The following is a 21,421-nucleotide window of genomic DNA, read 5'->3' on the forward strand; positions in this document are numbered from 1 at the left end:
AGTCCCAGGCACGTTGGAACAGAATATTACATTGAGTTTCTGAAGAGATTTTGGAAACCTTTGCCAAGTTTCATAGCTGAATTGTTCAACCAGGTGCCAACAAGGGCATGTAATGTACAATGCGACCCTAGTAAATAAAGCTTCAGAACTGCAAAGTTGGTTCTGAAAAGCCATCTCTTGCAGAGCAGTCCCTAGAGCAGGCAATGAGTGCTCCTGGCTTTCCTGACAATACCGAGGTGCAAGAAGGGTGGTTGTGCACATGGGCAGCTGTGACTTTTCTGTGGGTCTTTTGTTTCTGTTTAACAAAATGAGGTAAATGGGAGCTTTGCTGCAATGAAATAAACCATTCTTGAGTTGAGCAGATGCTTATACCCGTGCCTGACCTCAAAAACTCTCTCAGTAACTGCTACCTCCACACAGCCTGCAGGCAGACCCTGCAGCTCAGAGGTGTGAGGCCACTCCAGGACTGCAGGATCGAGGGGCAGCTGCCCAACACCATCCCTGCATGGAGAGCATGAGGACAGCAGGCAGCCACACACTGCAGCCCTGCAGAGCTCGAGGCAGCGCTGAGCAGCACTGTGGTAAGGGGATGCTTCCCATGGGGTGGGTGCATGGTTATTCTTTGCTGTCTCCCCCCAGACCCCCCTCAGATCTGAGCCATCTCCATCCCTTTGCCGCTGCATCTGAAGGATGCTTTGCAATTAATGCCCCATAATTAATACATTGGATAAGCATGGGGTGTTATCCGCCTTGTGCAACACAGAGCACTTACAGGGGGGGTAGCAAAGGATGCAGGCTTGTTGAGGATGTGTGCTTAAGAGTGATGCAAGGATGGCCAAGGGAAGGATGAGTGCAAAGAGCCACTTCTGCTCACAGCAAATATTTGCATAGAAACAAGGGGAAGTTTGTTGCTGAAAGGGTTAAGCAGCAAACAGCAGCACGCAGGCCTGCTCTGGCTGGAGAGATCCCTGCTTGCTTGCAACAAACAGCAGCAGATGGTGCATTGTTTTAAGGGCTTTTCCGAGACAAAAGAACAAGATCAGATAACCTTTCCTCAAAGAGGGTACTTACAAAAAGCCTTTGCTCTTATTAAGGATTCTTCATTGTTTTCCCCACAACATTTTATAAGTAATATTGGATTTTGAGGTTGGTGGGGAAGCCAGCATTGTTTGCTGCGCTTCTCTCCAGTCTCTGGGGACCACATGGGTTCCTCACATGGTTGGACAGAAGTCCATTGTCCAAAGTGTTTACCATCAATGAAAGACATTGTATTTATTTACTATTAATAAGGAAAGGCCCAGTTCTGGAAGCTATGGCAGACAGACAGCCCTCTGCCTGCTGCTGCCCCTGCACAATGGGAGCAGCTGCCTGCTGCCTGTGCCAGGAGACACCTCCACCTTCTCCGGGTGTCCAAAGGAGCTGACAGTGAGCTCAGCACCAGGTCTGACCATGAGCCCACAGCCCCACGACGACCGTGTTGCTCCAGCTGAGGCACAGAACTGTCATTCTGCAGACAATGTCCTCCTGAAATATGGGTCACCGGTGGGTCTGATCCCCACTCATATCTGGAGAAGGGTATTCAGACGCAGGGCTGCATTGTCTGCTGTCATGCATCGCACAGCAGTTGCTTCTGTTCTCTCTCACAGGACACAGAAGTTGCCGTGCACACGCAGCGTAATGATGTGTAATTATACAACTGAGGCAAAGTAGCAATATTTACATTTAAAAGGCGCAGGCATCACCTAGCTACTAATTGCTGTGCCAAAGAAATTACTTTTTCTCTGTTGTGAACACGTTCTGCAAAAGGACAACTAGCATTTTCAGATATAATAGGATGCATTAAACTGATGGTCACAAAGCATTGGTAACTGTTCATTGCTTGAGCAGAGCCAGTGAACCTGTCCTCAACTCTTGGATTCTCTTTTTGAGCACGACCAGTACGAAACCCAAAGCCATAAATGCCATCTGCACATGGGCTATGAATGGGAAAGTCCACTTCAGCACACCAAGCCCTCATTGCTTTCTGTTACGCATCCAAGAAGCAAGATACTGGCTGAGAATTGCCATTAAACAAGTCTTTTCTGAGTGCTTCGTCTTCCTCATAGCTACCGATTGACAACAGTTGGCACAGGGAAACCAGTGGAGTGGTGCCCATCGTTCTTAAAACACATAATCTTAACCCGGATCACAAAAGGTTTATGTTCGTCTGTACCATCTTTCCCCTTAGCTGCTGATCCAACTACTGTCTCGTATCACTAGAGGGAGCTGCCTTCTTGTTTGCAGTAGAGGGATGCACGATGAAGCCAATGCCATCAGCACAGAAGTGTCGCAGCGTGTGTTCAGCCAATTGTCCCCTGATTGATGGCTCAGAGATAAGAGCTCGTCGTGTTTTGCTTCAAAATATGCATCGCTTTTTGTGGTTCACAAAGCGTGGGTCAGCTCCACCTTTAAAGCCGCCTGTAAAACGTTGCCACGAAGCATGTGGGTGTGTGTATTAGAAAGGCAGTGTGCCGGTTAGGTCCAGGTTCAGGCCCATCTCTTGTTAGCCTGTAGCAGGGCTGCTCACTTGCTCTGTATATGAGATGCCACACACAGATGGGTCAATAGCAGGGTGACGTATGGCCATGTGCTGCAACATCTGGCTGGAAGCTGAACTCTGGCCAACCCCGTGCACTAGAGGATTTAGATCTAAGCACAAAACGTGCAGAGGACAGGAGTGGCACTGGCCACATTAATCCCTTAGTCCAGCAAGCAGCAACTCCTCAGGGACAAGTGGCAAACCAGATGTATTTATAGAAGAGAGAAGAAACTGCAGATGTGGAAGTACAGATTCTCCAAGGTACTCAAGGATGCAGATGAGTGCATTGATTTTCCTGAGTAAATAAGTGTAGCTCTCAAGATTAGAGTCTCTTACTTAGGGATTGCTCTTGGCTCAGGTCTTGCTAAAGGAAGGATGAACAGCTGCCCTACTTGGTGCTGCATGTCTCAGTTGTAAGCAGGAGTCTGCAAACCTTCGTATCTCTGCTCATCTGTTATCACTACAGCTCAGTTCCTGCACAGCAATGGAGTTTTGAAAAGCCTGGGCAGCACTTCACCCACTCCATGCCTGAAGGGATCATCAAATAATACATCAGTGCAGTGATGATTGAGAGAGAAAGATTGCCCTGCCTTGGGTAGCAAGTGGGTCACTTACTGTTGTGTCTCCATTACACAGCACCCTTTCCGGACCACAGTCATCCTACCTCCAGAGACATCCAGCAATGATGAAGTAATAGTTGTGCTTCTATCTGAAGTAGCATGGAAGTAGTTTGGTAATAACAGTTTTGGACTGATTGCTGACATGGGCAGAAAGAGGCAGAGCTGTCCTTGAGCAGCGCAGCAATAAGTGCTTCTGCCCAGCTCCAAGTGATTAGGAAAAATGAGACTTTTAGCCCAGCTTTTCTAATTACATGTCACAGAGATTCTACGGGGCTTTGCTGAGATTCTGCAGGTGCAGCGGAAATTGATTTAATAAATAGCTTTTTTTTTTTTTAAAGGCAGAATGTATGTACATTGAAGCTATCTGGATATGCAGTAAAATGCCATTCATCATAATGGAAGAGGACGTGAATTTTAGCCAGATGGTATTTTCTTTAACACAGGATGCTGTAACACAATGAATGCATCTGGCAACAGCCTCTGTTAGGAAAACGATGTCCAAGAGGAGTGAAAACATCTCAGAAAATACTTTGTGTTCACCTTGAGATTGATAATTCTGGTCAGTCTGTGAACAGAACACCAATAACATCATTCAGTCTGAAGCACCAATGGAGAATACTTTCCAGTTTTAAACAATGCCCCAATAGATTCCCATCCTTCACACGCTGGGATTGAAAACTACTCACACAAGTTTGCACTGATAGATCTGCTCTGTGCCTTCCCTTTATTACTTTGGTTTGGTATGACATCACCTTATTTCTCTGCATTGAAGGGGCCACCCTCATGATGAGCTTTGTCTTTGGTAGCTGTGAGCTCTGGATAGTCCGAGTCAGACCCCCAGAGTGGGAAGTCTGAAGCAAAACCAATCATTGTTGAAGAACAAACCTTCTGTTTGCCGTGTGGCTGCTGAACCATTCAGTGTGATTTTGCCCTTTCAAATAACCACCCAGAACTGGGAGATACACAGGAGCAAAACTGAACCCTGCGTGTTGTGGTTTTATCCTGGGATATGATGGGGTCATTTGGATTCAGACAATCTGAACAGGGATACGGATTTTATCTGATGTTTCCAAGTCAAACCTATTTCTATTTATGACCCACACTTCAATTCATTTATGACTGGTTGCTGTGACAGTGGCACAGCTCAAAGTAAACACTCAACCTGTTTGCATAAGCTTAGCAATTCATCTGAGAAGCCCAAGGCGGCCTAGAACATATCACTGGTAAACATTACATCATCTATACTGTAAAACACAGACAAGAGAGTCACAATAAGGAAACAGCAGGGAAACAGGTGCACCTGGAACAAGGGTTGTTTTCTCCACATAGAAGCAAAAGCTTTTATCCCCCGTGGCAAATGAGAGACATTGAGGCTGCAGCCCTGCACAAGGAGAGGCTGCAGGATGGAGGGCACGCGTGATGCTGTTAGAGCTCCCTCAGAGATCACCAGGTTGGGAAGCTTTTCTTCTTTTCTAACCAGTGAGTCTGATTCTGTTGGTGCAGCGAAGGAGCAGAGTGGTAAAAACACACCCTCTGGACTTCAGACCAGAGTGTGGTTAAGAATGGGAACAGCTCCTCGGTCCTTCTGCTTCCTGGCACAACCCCCCTGAATCCAACCCCTTCCCCTCTTTCCCGTCCTTGCAGGACTGTCTGCTAACAGATTGCTTGACAGGATGGAGGTAGGGATGATCTCCTTCTTAAATATATGCAGAGAATCTGGTCTGAGAATAAAGGCAGATGTGAGGTTTGGGAGTCTTCCAATTATAGGATTCAGAGGGAAAGCACAGGTCTGAACAATGTATGTATCACCCTCTCCCTTTCAGCAGCCCTGTTTATGTCCATGTGTTACAACTCAGGAATGTTTTGAGAAGCACAGCCATGCCTGAAATACAATGGAGCCGGGAGATGGATGCCTTGGCACCCTGCTGAACATATCCTGACTGCTCACAAGGTGTTCCGTGCCCAGCTGTGACCCAGCAAGGCACCCCTCCTGGCAGAGCACCTGGCAAATCCCCATGGACTTTGAGAGCATAGTAATGCATGTTCAGGGCAGCATCCCCTTGGAATCCAAAGCAATTTCCTTCTACTGCCTCCCACTTCTGAATTCTGATACTTTCTTCTGCTGTCACCTATTAAATAGAGCATGGATTTTTTGTATATTTAAGTATTTATTTTCAATTAAAATATGGTGACCATTACCATCTGCTGTGTGAGCATTATATATAATGGTGACCATTACCATTCTGCAGGTGAGGCAGACCCTGGCTGTGCAGAACTGAAAGAGAAACACGGGAACCATCTGCACAACCTAAACCAAACTTCCCTCCTGCTGGCTCACAAACTGAAGGTACAGTAAGCAACCCAAACAATTTCAGTGCTGCTATAGGAGGTTAAAAAGTAGAATAAAAGTTGCTGGCTACCCAAGGACCCAGGTGTGTTCAGGCTGTAATGGGCATCATCTGTCTCTGCAGCAGGTTTATAAAACCCACATGGCTGCAAGAGAGTTGCAAAGCTTAATTCACTCTTTGTTAATGATACGTTAGTGCTGGTGGTCACAAGTGCCTTGCTTTGTGCTAGCTGAGGCAAAGAGAAGTGTTTGGGCCGCCTTCCAAAGTGTGTGCAGGATACAGCAGGGGTTGGTGGCACGATAGCTGTGCTGCTCTCTTGGAGTTTGCTGCCCTTTGGCACTCAGCTCTTAGGAGCCATGTGACTCAGTCAAAAATACCATGTACGGTGTGTCATTTCCTACCATAGGCACATCAGCTCCAGCAGAAGCAGTGGCTGACAGTGCTGAGTGAGAAAGCCAAGCTGGAGCTTTGGGAAAGCCAGAGGTTTTTGAGTGACCTGCTTCAGAATGACTTAAAGGTGAGCGATTCCAGTTGATGTGCTGCTGCTTCTGTATTAAGCCAAACGTTCTCTGCATTATTTTTGTTATGTTTTGTGAGCTGTGAGGATGAGTGACACTCCCTACCCTCCATACTCAGTTATTGCACTGTCAGTTGTACCCATCAAGAGTAATAACTCTTCAGGAGTTATTATTGAAATAAATATACGTGTATCCAAGAGGATAAGGGCACAAGGATTAAAAGTTCTGCCTTCCAAATAGAACCACTCATATCTCTGGACCTTTTCTGTTCCTGCAGCTGTGCAGTAGTTCTAAAGGCAGTGATTCCCCTGTGCCAAAGCTGGACCATGCAGAGCAAACATGGGTGGGACACCAGTCTGCAGGTGGAAGCACAGCTGGCAGGTATGGGACACTGCGGTGGTGCCATCGTGTGCATCCTCTGAGGGTTCCTCAGTGAAAGCTGGGGTTGAAACTTTCTCTTTAATCACAACAAGGAAAAATTTCCTTCCTCTCCTGCCTTCAGTAATGAAGAGATGAACTCGATCAAACAATTTCCAGTGACTATGGAGAGAGATCACAACCCACTGGATTCCAAAACTGTGGGACAAAGAAAATCTCTGGGAGGAAGGAGTTCATATGACCCAGCCCTTCATGGAGGTGAGCTCTGAGTTAATGGATTTGGTGGTATTGTGTAAACAATATTTTCTAGCATGGCTTATAATAGACTGTATAATTCAAGAGTTGGGATCACTAATCACAAATGTCACTAATTTCCCAGCTGATTCTGAATGGATGCTACCTCATGCACTGTGTGAGGCAGTGCAGTGGAAGCATTCAGCTCTAATCTTCGTTTCTTGTGCTCAAAGTATCATGTTTAGAAACAAGACATATGGCTCTATTTCTCTATCTGTTAGATATTCTATTTATGATGACTTGAATTCTTCCTCTCCTCAGGATCTCTGCCAGCAGAGGATGGGGAGCCATTGCATGACCTGAACCTGCAGTCAGCTCCAATAGAGCTGCCCCCTGGGGAGCCCTGCACAGCAGATGGCTCCAGGGAGAGCAGTGACCAGGACAGCCAGGTAACACCAGCTCTGCTTCCACCCTACTGGGCTCAGGTCTTGTTTTGTTGTATGTTCAGTCCCCATGTGGCCCTTCCTCTGTAATTGTGGCACTCTGCTCTGTCCCCAGTGGAGTGATGTTGGCCAGCACTATGGACGCTCCAGCTCTTTCTGTTCCTTCAGCCTGGCCATGGCAGAGCAGTGCTTGAGGGGAGAGGAGCTGCGTGCCCGCCACCAGGCTGCCCTCCTGGAGCTGCGCAGGAGAGCTCTGCGGGATAAAGCCAGAGCAGAACTGGCTTGGCTGAGCCACCAAAGGCGGTGAGGGAAGCTGGGCATCATGCTATGGGCCTGCCCTGAGGGAGGGTCCTGAGGTTCATGGCATTAAATTGTCCATCTGACCATGGTACCTGCCCTCTCAGCTGTCTGGAACTCCTGCAAGATGCTGAAGGAGCCTCTGCTGTGGCTGAGAAGCAGCGCAAAGTCTTAACAGAGCTGAAACAGGAGCAGGTAATGCTGCAAGAGCAGCCGGGGCTCATTGCATCCCCCTCTGCTTCATGCAGCACTGGGAGGTGATCAGAGCAAGATTTAATATTGTTTTTTGTGTTATTAAAGGGAAAAGGTTGTTGGTGTTATTTCACGTGCATTGTTCTGTTTTGTTTCCAACCTTATGGTGCTTTTTAAAACTTATTCTTAGCTCTCTCATGCTGTTTTCTTTCTCTGCTTTATGTAGGTAGAAATACAGCACCTGCAAAATATCTACAGGGCTGCACATCAAGAAAGGAAGCTCTTATTAAAACAGCAAAGAGAAATCTTAGTGATACAGCAGTCAACAGCAAAACTCCAGGAAGAGCTGCATCATCTGAGTGGGAAGAAAAAGGTTATCAAGTCACTTAATGAGTGATGGCTTTTAATTGTGAGGGCGCAGGTAGTGCTAGGCTTGGACACATGTGCTGGACATGTGCTTATTCTCTTAATAAACAGGTGTTCTTCATTATTAGAATTGAATCTAAGGTAAAGATTCTCATATAAGTGGTTCCTACCTGGATCTGAACTTCAGCATCTTCAGACCATTCAGTTCTCACATGAGACTGTTTCCATTAAACTCATTCATTGTCCGTTGATTACTTTTGCAGTCCTAGTGAGGCTGTTAATAGAAGTCCCAGTGCTCTTTTTGGTTGTTTGTTTTATGTGGATGGATAATACTGAAGTCAGAGCTGGCACTACAACAAATATCCAGATGAAAACTTACGCAGTTCTTTTCCTTTCAGCTTACCAAAAGCCCAGCAACTGAAGAAGTAATTAAGCTAAAGAAGAGTCAGATTTCTAGTGTTATGTTAGGTTCCTCCTTGGCAGAACATACAAGGCCTGATGTGCCTGGGGATAAACAGGATTGTGTCCAGCTAAAGAACAAACAAAACAAGAAATATGATGGGTAAGTAAAACCCATCCCACAGTGATAGCTGAAGACAAAAACCAATCCAGTGGGGAAGACAGGAGCAGTTATAGCCCAGATAATTGTGTGAGGTTTAAATGCTCCCAAGAGGGCGTTTTATAATGATAAGTTCTGAAAACCTCCGTGGTCGAGCAGTTGATGCATCAATATCCCTGCTTAACATTCTGACCGATATTGCCTCATTGATTATTTGGTGTGTCCTCTGTTTGTTCAGTCTGCCATCTCGTATCTAAAATGGTAAGTACCAGCTTACTGTAAGGTATAGGAACAGTTCCAAGTAAACTGAGGTGTGGATCCATATGGAGAGATATAAAAGCTATATACCACTTGCTAAGCTTTTCAGGTATGATGTATTTACCAGTGTATGACATTTCCCTGGGAATATCTGTGTTATGAACTTCTAAGCAGTTCTGTGGGACTGAGGCCCATCTCTGCAGTGATAGGAACAACTGCAGATCTAGACCAGTCAATTTCCATAGCATTAATAACCTGGATAATATTAATGGTGCCATACAATGTCTGATAACTCACATTTTCATGATGACTTCTAACTACAAGCTTAAAGCATTTTGCAACTATATATTAATTAAACTTCAAAATACCGTGTGAAGTAAGTAGAACAGTATTGATTTAATTGGTGAAAATCACTCCTTTGTCATCCACTCTAAGGTTATGTATCACTTAACCCCTCAGAGCAGGTTTGTCTTTCACTTGGGATTTAACTACAGAAGGCTTTTGTGCTACATGGGGCTTACTGCTGTTCATAAGCTGACTCTTAGAGGTGTCACTAGAATACCAACATTCACATATAATTTGGGAGTTCAGGGAGGCTGTTCTGAGAAAGCACTGACCTTCTGTTCCCCAGGTGCCATAACCCCAACACCCCAGTTTGCTTTGTGCTGAGCAGAGCAGATTAGGACTCAGCAGTGTTCACACTGCTCAGAATGGCTGTTGTCCACATGCTTCAGGTGAATAAAGATCTAGCCTGCTTCAGAAGTGACTGAAGACAATAGGGAAAACCTTTTGTTTGGTGTTCCCCAGACCCTGTGAAGACTGGCAAGCCAGGGCTGTGCATTTACTTACACTGCCCGCAGGGAAAGGCTTTCAAATAAATCCCATCGTGGAATTGATCCATAACTCATGGTGTTATTGATTACAAGTCACAGGGATCTTTAAAAGGTTTCTTGGCTGTGCTTTTACTTCTTATTACTGACAAGCCTGTCCATAGGAGAACAGTGAATATTAGCATAAGTCTGGGGCAGACAGGGCCTGGTGGTGCTCAGTGTGCCCAAACTCTGTCTGCTGCATCACTATGTATGGATCTGTTTCCCACATAAGAGTGTAGAGTGGTAATGATGCTATCTACCCACAGGTATGTTAATATTTTATCCTGACCAGGAAGACAGTTAATAAGCAGGGCTGTCAGGGAGCGGAAGGGGTTGGGAAATGCTATTAAAAAATAAAGTGAACTGAAGTAATAAATTAATTGCTAACCTACAGGAAAAGCTGCTGGTTTGGGGGTTTCATCAGTGGGTGTGAAATACTGGAAACAAGGGATACAGAGATTGCAGTTATGAATTATTGTAAGCAGACAAGCATTTGGCTAAGGACTGAGAATGCATCTGCCAAATTAGGATACTCACTTTCATGTCCTTAAATACTTTATAATCATTTTTTGCATTTTCAGAGCTGATGATTTCTTTTCTAGTCTTCTCCTGTTCTCATATGCCTGTATAAAATACAGTACTGTGAGTGGGAGGGAGAAGTAAAAATAAGCATATGTCTGCAAGCACATACTGCCAGTACAGGTATTATCATGGGCTACCAGAAACACTTATGCATGTCTCCATCAACTTTGCATAGGCATATTGTTATTAACTTGGGAACACAAAAACGACTCCCAGTCATGAATTCCTTGTTTAACTGTTTTCAGCTTTTCTACCAGGAATAAGAAAACACTGCTACACTACCAGGAACAGACAGAGGAGCCTGTGAGTTTGCAGCAGTCCCTGGGTGCACGAGGTCCTGATTTGTCTGGGACAGAAGCCAAGAAAGTGTGTGATGCCACCAGTCAAACCACAGGCGTGGTCTGTGCGATCAAGCATACCACAGACACAGGTACCCAATAAGAAAAGTCTTCTGTAGCCAGCTGTGGACACTTAGTCAGATTAAGTTACAGAAGGTAAAAGCTGAAACCTGGAGTGGTTCAAATGATCTATTTAGAAGAGGACTGTAAAGCTGAGTAGCCTGTGAGACAGAACTTGTGATGCTTATCTATTCCTTGGTTGTCTCCAGTGTAGGTTTTGGTACAAGGATCTGTTCAGGATTAGCAAGAAGGAAGTGTATGAAGGTGTAAATGGTCTTGTTGGGGCGAAGGTTGTGCATAGAAAGAGTGACTGTAGAAATTTCTGGAAGTGAGAATTAAAGTTTCTGCTATGTGACTTGAAGATAAGTAAGGGGTGGCTGGATGAATAAGGTCATTGCCCCTTTCAGCTTCTATTGGGGGTGACAAGAAGTGTGTAGGGCCAGAATGAAAACAAGGCAAACAATCCATGTTCACTGAGAAAGGCTTTGGGGATGCCTTGTGCTCTGTGTACCTTATTCTGGGTCCAGGCAGAAAACATTCTTCAAGAAACTGGTAAATCATACTTAATGCTATTATGTCCCATCTGTTTCAAACACTTCAATCAAACTTTATTCCAGACGGAGAGAGAATCTTCTCATTTATTACCTAAGCGTCTTGCTCACTGTACCCAATGCATAAATCACTACTGGCTAAGATGGTAGAGATCTCTCTAAGGTTTATCATGAGATATGGTTACAGTGCTTCCTTCGAACAAAATCATAACTTATTCTGATTATGCCATTAACAATTACTTTCTATTGAGGTACGTTTAAAATGATTTAAGGATGTTCATTTCAAAAGAACATAGATCAGTTGGAGATGGACTTTGACAGCGCGTTGTGGAGTTATTTTTGTTTCCAGGTTTTATCCTCAGTTCATATTTCTTGCTATCAGTACAACGTATATATAACAGCCAGTTTTATTTCTGTGAGTCAGTTCTATAATTTATAGAGTTCTGGGGTATGCGTAGTCTCTGTATTATACAAAATATTGCATAAAGAATTGGTTTGTTTGTTTCTAATTAACTGTATTCTACATTTCCTTGTAGATATTGTAGTGAGTGAGACTATAGGTTTGTGTAACTAAGAATTAGTAAAACTGCTCTTAATGTCAGAGATTTTGCAGATGTTGCATTGTTGCTAGATTCTTAGCATGTGGAAAACTAATTGAAATAAATCCTGTTCCTGAGGTAAGAACTTCTACATGAACTTTAATAGATCCCAACTTCATCATTAGTGTTTTGACTTCATTTTCATATTTGGTGTGAGACTTGTGCTGTTCTACAACCTGGAATTTGAGTGGGAAGACTTTGACATGAACTCTAGTAGCAAGCCTTAGTCTTGCAAAGTAGCCATATTTACTTTGTGTGGTTGAGATGAAGGAACCCTTCTGTGCTGAGTAACCTGTACATTTCAGGTGGTGATGCCGCATTCTTAGAAGATCAAGAGAATGATTCTGTGACAGTGGAGAAAGCACCACGGGAGCAGAGAAATGGCAGAACTTCTAGAAAAGAACAAGACTCGTGTAGTCCATTTCAGGCATGTGTCAAGCTTAAGTTTTTCTTACCTGTCTTTTTATTTTTGCATAAATTTTTCACAAAAGGAAATCCACAGTATTCCCTGTCCTGGAGATATCACACTTGGAGCTCAGCTTTGGCTGTCTTGCATATATTCAGTGCTTTTATTTTATTTTATCATTGCCTCTTCAGGCTGGAACAAGTAAGAAGGATCTTTCTTTTGATGACCAAGATGGTGAAAAAAGATCAGCACTGGTGTCAAGTGAATCTACAGTAACGGAAACTCAGTTAAGGAAAGAAAGTTCATTAGCTGAGCAAAGGTACCGTCTCTGTCAAGATCAAGACCTCCTGTCCTACCTTCTGCTTCTTACTGATGTGTCAGATGTTGCCTTGTTTGGGTTTGATGCTCATAGTTGGTTCTGTTCTTTGAACATGTAATTCTTTTTGAGTCAACTGAATGAACATTGAAATTAGCTTCAGGAAATGTGTCTACAGAATGCTTTGGTCTTTAAAGAAACATCTGATGTAACAGCTGAAAACAAGGCTCTGTACTTAGCATTGTGATGAGTATGAGTAGCAAATACACCCAAAGAAACATAGTGTTATACACTAACATTGTTGAACATCTGAGTGCCACACACTTCATAATTTCAGTTTTAATTCAGTTATGATCTTGTATTTTCAGGGTTAGCCCAGATCCTGAAAGAGAATCACAGATCATGCATGTAGCTGAAAAAGCATCTTCTGAAATCCTTTTTCCAGAAGGTAAGCGCCTTTTCCCCTATAGGGCTTCTGTGGTTATTTATCATAATCTTCGTAACAGTTCTTTCTGGAGGTTGTTCATAGAGAACAATGGTCTACTTCTTCTACCACGCAGTGACATTCCTCTTTGGGCTAAAATAAAAGAGATCATTACGAAAACTTTGCATTTGACTCTTCTGATCAACTACTTCAGACGCTATTGTATTTGCTTGTTTGCTACAGTACTGATTTCTTCATCTTTATTTGATATGCCTTATTTTTATGATATTAAAATATTTCTCAAGTTGACAGAGAATTTGATGCTGCTGATTTTTGAATGCCATTTACTGCTGGGTATTAAATGGATTTGGATCCAGCAACCTCTTCTTTTATAGATGTTTTCTTGATGTTTTCTTGATTTTTATTTATTATTATTTTTTAGCTGTTCCACGTGAAGAGGAAATGTCTGCCCCTTGTGAGATCCACCAGGCTGATGGCAGTCAGTGTGTGAAGCCTTTGGACCATAATTCTCAAGAAACCTCTGATGAAGAGCTACAGTGGAAAGCATTTCCCAAAGGATTAGGTTCTACTGAGTCACTGTTCAAGTCAAACACCTTCTCTCCAGGCTCTGAAAGTGCCAGATCTGACTGTTCTCTCCCAGACTTTCAGAAGGTGTCTGCGGTTTGGATTGATATTTCAGAATGCTCTATTTCAGAGTTTGAATTAGAGGTGCAAAATGCAGAGGATACTGATGTCGGTGTTCCAGAAGAATTAGTCTATGATGCTGTTCCTAACGCTCCAAAAGAGACACCAATAGATTCTGGAAGGGAAACATCACATAGTGACAAACATAATGAACGTGGTGTGTCCAAGGATGACAGCAGCACAGAGATTTTATCGTGTTCTCAGATCTTCCAGAAATGCCCTAGAGAGGCTTCAGCTCATGGGCTCACTGGTCATTTGCTTTCTTTCCTTTCAACAGACAAAGCGAATACCTCCAAAACACCGTCACTGGATTCCTCTCAGTTTGATAAATCCACCAAGGGGATGGATAAACCACACTTGGAAGCCACAGAAAACTCAAAAAGTGCAGCTGCCAGCTCTTTTTGCAGTGATGATATTTACCTACTTCAAATCTACGAACAGCACAGTCCTAATTCTATAGCTAACAAATCCAAAAGGAATGATGGAATTAACTGTTCATTAGGGGATCAAAGTCTTCCGCTGGTGGATTCCTTGCAACCTTTAGATGTGGCTGCTAACCAATTCAGTAGCGCTGTCTCTTTTCCACCCAGTAAAGATGATGCAAATGATAAATTAGCAGCATGTGCATCGTTCAGAAATGCAACAGTGCAAAATGATCATGCGCAGCTTTTGAATGAGAGAGACATATCCGAAAAACTTGATCAGATTGTATCTCTGCCCTTGTCCACACAAGGAATTTCTGAGGAAGTCCATACAGAAACCACCTCCTTTGGGTCTTTGCAGAGGTTGGCGCCAGTAACTCATAAGAACACAAAAACTACCAGGCAAGCCACAAAGGGACTGGGGAATGGAGAGTTTTCTTCCATTTCCTCAACAAAGCAACTGTTTCAATCTGAGAATTCTTTTAGAAGTGAAGATTATACAGTTTTTATTAGTGATGAGGGCCTCCATCCGGCTGATGAGGCTACCTTGTCAGAAATACTGTCTCCTGTTGATGAAGTGTTGTCCTATGGAAGTGCTGACTTGCCATCCTCTAATAAAAAGGATTTGTCATTTCCAAGTGAAGACCTTCCTCCTCCCCCTCTGGGTGTAGATATAATGAAAAATGATGATTCTAGCTTCAGTATAGATGATTTCCCATCTCCACCAGAACAAATGACAGACCCAGAGACTGGACAGTGTATGAATGACGATATATCACTGAAAATTGATGCATTCCCCCCAGTACCTGATACTGCTGTGTCTGAAGAATATCCTTTGCTCAATAGAGAGCCAGTTGATATGTTTTCCACTCAGGAAGGTAACCTCTCAGAACTAAGTTTAGTTGAAGAAGAGATTTCCTGTGCAACGGAGCACTTGTCAGAATACCAGGAAGGAGAGCAGGAGACGCCTTTACAGTCTTTGGAGCTTCTGCCTGTGTCAAATCCCATTTCTTCTAGTCAGGCCAGTGAAAATCCTGCTTCTGTGATGAAACAATGCAAAACATATGTAATGCTGCCTGCAGCTGAGGAGGACAGCGATGACCCATTATCAGCATTTGAAATTGGAGATAGAGTATTAGTAAAGCAGACCGAACCTGGAACTCTGAAGTTCAAAGGACGGACTTGTTTTGATAGTGGTCATTGGGCTGGTGTTGCACTGGACAAAGCTGAAGGTGATCATGCTGGAACTTACAAAGGGGTGAAGTACTTTGAGTGTGCACAGCACTGTGGTATCTTTGTCAGACCTGATGAGATTTCACACCTCTTGGAGGTTAACAAAAGTGGTTCCAGTTCCACTGGGGATGAAGACTCAGACTCCTATGATGATGAATCCTTCCAAAGAGATGAGAAATACCCTGAAGTTGATGAACAGGGTGCAGGGGTAACAGAGCAGAAAGCTGAAGATACAAAAAGTACAGGAGGATCAGAAGTGTCAGAAAAGCAGTCTAGGCTGTATACTGCCTTGCAGTCTGGAAAAAGTCAAACATTTCCACATTCTGACCACTGTAAATGTGATGAATATAATCCTCAAAATAATTTAATGTGTTGGGGATCAGATAAAGAGAAAACAGATATGATACGAATAAAACAAAGGATGCTTGCAGATGTGCCTCCAAAGGAAAATAAGATTACTCATGCAGATGGGATAAACACAAGCAAAAATGTTTGCTGCTTGGTAAAGAATCAGAAAAGAAATAAACTCACTGATGATATTGCAGCTGAACTTAGTAAGAAACTTCTATTTGATGCGTTAATTGCATTCTCTGAAACAGCTCAACACAAATACAGAAGTGCCTTTGAAGACGATGTGATGAATTATATCAAAGGCCTAAAAGAAGGAGACAGTCAGAAACAATTTCTTATCAAAGAAAATCCAGTTGCTAGCTTAACTGAGCAATCAGCAGAGGTTGCTGATCTTTTACTGCACAATTTCAATATGCTTAGCATTCATGGCTGTCACACAGCAGCAGAAAGAATTGTGTCTAAATTTGTAGATGATGCAGTTAAGGAATATAAGAAGATTAAAAGAAAACAAGGAATAAAAACAGAGAAGAGATTTCCTTCATCTTCAGAGACTTCTCCAATTACTTTGCCTGTAAGTAAAGTTTGTCATCTGAAGTGCTGAACCTGAAATTGGGTCTATGCTTGCAAGCATTTCTTTTGCCAGGTTGTTTTTTTGTCAAAAATTGCATTGTATCAACATATGGAACAGAACCATTCCTCATTTAAAGACTTTTGCAGCTGGTGGATGGCATATATGCAGTGTTCTCTCACTTCTTCAGCCTCCTGGGCAGCCTGAAACCCCAGTGAAATGGCACCTTGGAAGCCTGCTGCTTCTGTTTCCAGCCTGTTTATTTTCCATTTCTGAAGCAGCTCATCAGAAAGCACTATAAGAGAAAGCTTTAAAAACATTAAGCCTTGGTTTGAGGAGCGGGTAGGAAAAGCAGACCCAATTCATGACAAAAATGTGTTAAATAAATACACACACACACACATATATATATACAACTTTCATAGAATTCAAATATGTAAAGCTAATTCTGAATTCTACCAGATACAATTAAAATATATTTTTTTTTCCTCTGACATATCATTATGCCGTTATTTGAGCCCATAAGAGCATATGATTCCTGAGTTCTGAGTGTAGCCCTAAATCAGTCCCTAGTGATTTCAATACCTCTAAAAACTGTGGAAATGTATGGAGTACATCACCTTGTTTTTCTTTTTCTTCCCACTAAAGTTCCTTATAAGACTCCTCGATGCTGGTGTTTTTGGAAGCTCTAAAGACTTCAATCAGCCTAACTCTAATGAATGTGCTCGAGAAAGTCAAACGCAAAAACAATACTTATTGGATCACTGGCACTCAGCTCCTTGGAAGAAAACCGTAGAAGTTCCCCTTGTGGTACCACACTATACTTCATATGTTAAAAGCTTATCTGCATGTGCTGTAGAAGAACTATGGACTCCAGAAAACGTTTACTCAAATTTCACAAGAACCAATGTGCCAAGGGAGTTTGAGTGTAATGACTTACCAGGGAGTGATCTGGAAACAGAAAGCAAGAGGATGTATAATCAGGTATTTTTTTAAAATGTCTTTTCCAGCCTTCTGTAGGCTGAATTGTATTAGCTAGTATCTAGTATTAGCAGCAAGAATAATAGTAAATAGAACACAGGAACACTGACAGCTATTGCAAAATACATTGCTTCTGTTAATGAACTGCAAAACAATTCTTCCAGGATGGGCTTCCTTGCTGTGATACAAGCCTTTTGCAAGAGCTCTTCTATTGTAAAGACCCTGGATAAGATTTGGGTCTGTCAGGACAAGACAAAGTCCTTGGAAAGCTACAATCTAGAGTCCAAGTGTACTGCCTCTAAAGTCCTGCTCTGAGTTTGGACAGATTCTCATGTTCCTTTGGCACTCTGGGATTACTGAATTTTGGGGACCTCTGTCTGTATGCAAGATTGATGGGTCCTATCTAGGCCTCATGTATAACCCATCTGTACTTAGTGAATGATCACACGTTACTGCCTGAGACCTGCTACTGTACAGGCTTACATACTTGTTAGATCATCATAACAGCTAGAGGAAAATCTGTAAGTGACATCACAAACTTTGCACTGAGCTGTCAGCAGCCTGCTATCTTTAGTCAAACACTTAGAAAATGTTGGAAAGAGTATCATTTGGTACTCAGTTTGGTTCTGTGTTTTTGATTGTTACAGGTTATATTTGATTTGACTCATGAGCTCCTACGTGCGGAATATCGAGTAGCTGCACATCCAAATACCTTTCCATGGTTGAAAGAAAACTTGAGATCTTGCTGTTTGAGGTGTCGCTGCAGAAGCACAGATGTCGATGAGGTTAAGGTAAATTCTGGGAATGTAAATTGTAGAATAATGAGAGTAAAGAGAGCAGACATTGCGGTGACGCAGTGGCAAAGTTGGGAGGGTTACGGCAGCGCCACTGAAGTATCTCAATAAATACAGACTGCACTAATATTATCTAGTCCAAGACTTCTAAGTGCGTGGGGCTCTCGAGAGGAATGACAGTCAGGCTTCTGAATGTCCATGCTTACAACAATCTTGAGTGTAACCTCTGAAGTCATCTTATGTTGAAGATGTGTTGTTTGGTCAGTATCAATCAGCCGCTTCTAAATCAGCCCCCTGAAATCTGGGGCATTTCTAGATTCGATGCTGGATCTCCACATTGGCCCTTCACGTGTTTCCAACACTTCATAGTGATAGATCTCTCACAAGAAGAATTCTTTTCATCCTTTCTTATCTTTCAGACATTTGTGCAGGGGGAAATTATGAAAATAATGAACCTGGAAAGGAACGACTTAGAAAGGAAAAGAAAATTCCTTAATATGACTAAGTATGGAAACTGTGAGAGAGACAGAGTGGATCTCATTCTGGTAAGCAGACCTCTCAACAAAGACCTCTTTATTTTCTCTGTATTGAAACCAGAAATGTTGTTTTGTTGTGTTTACTTAAAGCAACTTTGGAGCTCACAGAAGATGTTGGCATCCTTTTCATTACATCTGCAGTAATCATCCAGTATTTTCATTTCTTGTGACTGTTTTAAGTGGATATTGCATATGTAAAATTGTTGGATTAGCTCCTTGGTGTCTACCAGAACTGACCATGTTCTTGCAGTAAACGTTCATATCCACATTATATTTTAGGTTCAGGAACTCCACAAAGAAGAATCTCAATGGACTTACTACGGTGATGATGAATTAACTGTGAAGATGAGCATGGCCGAAGACATATTTGATAGCTTGATCCTTGATACAGTCAGAGTTCTCAACAAGATTTATTTGAGCAAAGCCAGTGATTAGAAATTCGCCCTCATGGTGGAGTTTTAATCCCTGATTTTTAAAGCAAGAGATGCATGATTGATAATTTTCATTCCAATTTTACACAGTATAAGCGTTGTCTAAGTTACATGTTCACATTTACAATGAAAGGATGCAAATAAAAAAATACTACCTAACATATTCTTCTTAAGTTCTGAACTTTGGGAATGCTGATTAAGCTCAGTACTCTTCTTAGAGTGGTGTTATGACGATAGGTGATCCACAATCTAGGTGACAATTGTATTCTTCTGGCTTTTTTTGATCAGCGTAGCACTTTATTCACCTATGCATTTTAAGAGCTCCTCGTGGGTTTAAAATTGTATGGGAGTCTATGATTATACAGACAGGGTTCAAAAACAATTTGTGTGTAAATGATCTTACCTTTATTATCGCATTCTGGTTGTGAATGATGATGGATGAATCACATTTTAAGAAAGATGTTCAGAAAATCAATGCTGTCTGTCTTCAGGAAATCAGGGTGCAGATGGAATTAAATATTACAGGAAGTAAATCGTTGCTGATCTCTTGCAATAAACTCTTCTAACAGGGGAATGAGACTAAATCTCTTCCTGGTGCGCTCAGCACTGTTACAGATGTGAGAGTGCACCAGTTTTTACATCCTGTGAAGTTTTATATTTAAAATCATGATATTTGCAGTCCGATTGAAATGCACTTTGTTTCTATTTTCAAGTACCGATGGTTTAAGTGTTTTCACACTGAATTGCTTTCTGAATAAACAAAATAATGCAACTCATTCTTATTTTTACTGATGCTCTACTTTGATTTCAGATTACGCTGTATACACTGCTGGTCTCATTAGTGAATGGGAGTCATTTTCTTGTTTTACAAATAGCTCTTAGGGACATTAAAAAGCACAGTAATGGCAGCTGCCTTATCAACAGAAAGGATTATTTCTGTCCCAAGCACATTAACTTCTGAACTTAAGCTGTAAACTATTTTCATGTTCCCTGGGATACGTTTTTCTAACAGTCTACTATACAAATTCATACCAAACCAACTCTTTAATACAGCTTGTGTTACTTGGTGAGAATAAAGACTTGGTCGCTGAATCTCTTAACCAGGCTTGGCTCTCTAGGTGGGCCCTTGGCTTTCCTGATTTGCAGTCCTAGGGCTGATGACACTGCTGAGATACAAGACTAAATGAGATCTTCCTTCCTGGGTGAGAATTTCCCCAGCCCCCTCCTTCCCCTTCCCTTATCCTCATTGATTAATTAATCCAGATAAGTTATTTGTTCTAAGATTAGTGTTTTCTTCTTGTCAGCTTATGGTATAATTTAATTCAATGGTGTTGTTTTTTTCTTCCCCCCCTGGACTCGCAGGCAAATTACTGGATACAATGACAGATCTATATATTGAAGCACTACAATTTTTCAGCTTATTTTCACTATAGTTTTGCTGCAGCAGCATTGGGCTCACTTGTTGTGTGCTGGAAGTGAAAGCTATTAAAAATATCATTTATATGTGTGAATGAATAGATGGAGAGCCTGTTTAATTTCAGACTGCTACGTGTTAACACTTGAGAAAGATAACCATTCTATTTGCAATTAGGTTTGTGAGTGAAGCCAGAACCCTTGCAAGATAGCTATATACAGAAGGACACAGCCATAAAGTAACTACTGCTGATGAGAATAAAAAGTGTACACACAGAACATGTCAGACATATTTAATATCCCCTGCCATTATCTCTTCCAAGCCTTAGATTCTGGCACCCAGATATATTGACCCGTTCAGTCAGCGGCAAGACTTCAATATCAAGATGACTCTACTTCAAGGTCTAATATTTTGTTTGCCTTGGTTTTGATCGATATTAACCTCCTGGGTCAATAAATCTCGATACCAGCCTCAAGAGGAGTCATTATCTTTCATAGAAAATGATTATTTCTCAGTTAAACCCCACGTTTAATTTTGCCATAATCCATCTCTTTCATCTTTGCACTTTCGGAAGTTCTTTCTGAATAAAATGCGCTCTAAAATACCTGAAGGTTTTTAAATCCCAATTAAGCACCTATGAGGTTTTTCTTTTGTACCCTATGAGAAGCTTTTCCTTTTCTTTCATATCACCGGGTTGCACTGTTGTAACCATCTCCTCTTATTGCTTAGAGACAAAAAGCACAGTGGAGTGTGATGCAAGGAAAGAAATGACTCAGAGCAGCGCATGTGATGGCCAAAAAGACAGAGATGATGGTCAAAAAGACAGAGAATTGGGCAAAAAAATAGGGAAATGCGGCCCAATCTGCTGGTTCTCACATGATTTGTATGCTGTGTGGGATTCCCTTCCTGCACAGCCATAGAGCCACAGAACGGCCTGGCTGGAAAAGGACCTTAAAGATCATCTTCATCAACGGTCCTAACCTAGATTTTAACCCCTGAAACAGCAACAACCGGCTTTGGGGCACTCAAATCTTTCCCCCCGTACAG

The 21,421-nt window shown here is 42.3% G+C and overlaps 1 protein-coding gene across 1 annotated transcript in view; it reads left to right on the top strand.

Annotated features, from left to right (window-relative positions):
- LOC107321699 (centrosome-associated protein 350-like) overlaps positions 1 to 19,736 on the top strand; it is a 29,070-nt gene extending 9,334 nt beyond the window's left edge. Inside the window, exons 7-25 of the mRNA XM_032448104.1 lie at positions 421 to 581; positions 5,448 to 5,545; positions 5,953 to 6,063; positions 6,342 to 6,445; positions 6,567 to 6,700; positions 6,998 to 7,125; positions 7,235 to 7,422; positions 7,524 to 7,611; positions 7,835 to 7,981; positions 8,373 to 8,536; positions 10,491 to 10,675; positions 12,099 to 12,220; positions 12,391 to 12,518; positions 12,884 to 12,963; positions 13,382 to 16,221; positions 16,867 to 17,202; positions 17,847 to 17,990; positions 18,413 to 18,538; positions 18,809 to 19,736. Coding sequence (XP_032303995.1) covers positions 421 to 581; positions 5,448 to 5,545; positions 5,953 to 6,063; positions 6,342 to 6,445; positions 6,567 to 6,700; positions 6,998 to 7,125; positions 7,235 to 7,422; positions 7,524 to 7,611; positions 7,835 to 7,981; positions 8,373 to 8,536; positions 10,491 to 10,675; positions 12,099 to 12,220; positions 12,391 to 12,518; positions 12,884 to 12,963; positions 13,382 to 16,221; positions 16,867 to 17,202; positions 17,847 to 17,990; positions 18,413 to 18,538; positions 18,809 to 18,964 — 5,440 coding nt within the window. The 3' untranslated portion in view covers positions 18,965 to 19,736. The remainder of the gene's footprint in view (positions 1 to 420; positions 582 to 5,447; positions 5,546 to 5,952; positions 6,064 to 6,341; positions 6,446 to 6,566; positions 6,701 to 6,997; positions 7,126 to 7,234; positions 7,423 to 7,523; positions 7,612 to 7,834; positions 7,982 to 8,372; positions 8,537 to 10,490; positions 10,676 to 12,098; positions 12,221 to 12,390; positions 12,519 to 12,883; positions 12,964 to 13,381; positions 16,222 to 16,866; positions 17,203 to 17,846; positions 17,991 to 18,412; positions 18,539 to 18,808) is intronic.
- The last annotated feature ends 1,685 nt before the right edge of the window (positions 19,737 to 21,421 follow it).

The sequence above is a fragment of the Coturnix japonica genome, chromosome 17 (genome assembly GCF_001577835.2).
Source record: "Coturnix japonica isolate 7356 chromosome 17, Coturnix japonica 2.1, whole genome shotgun sequence".
Lineage (NCBI taxonomy): Eukaryota > Metazoa > Chordata > Aves > Galliformes > Phasianidae > Coturnix > Coturnix japonica.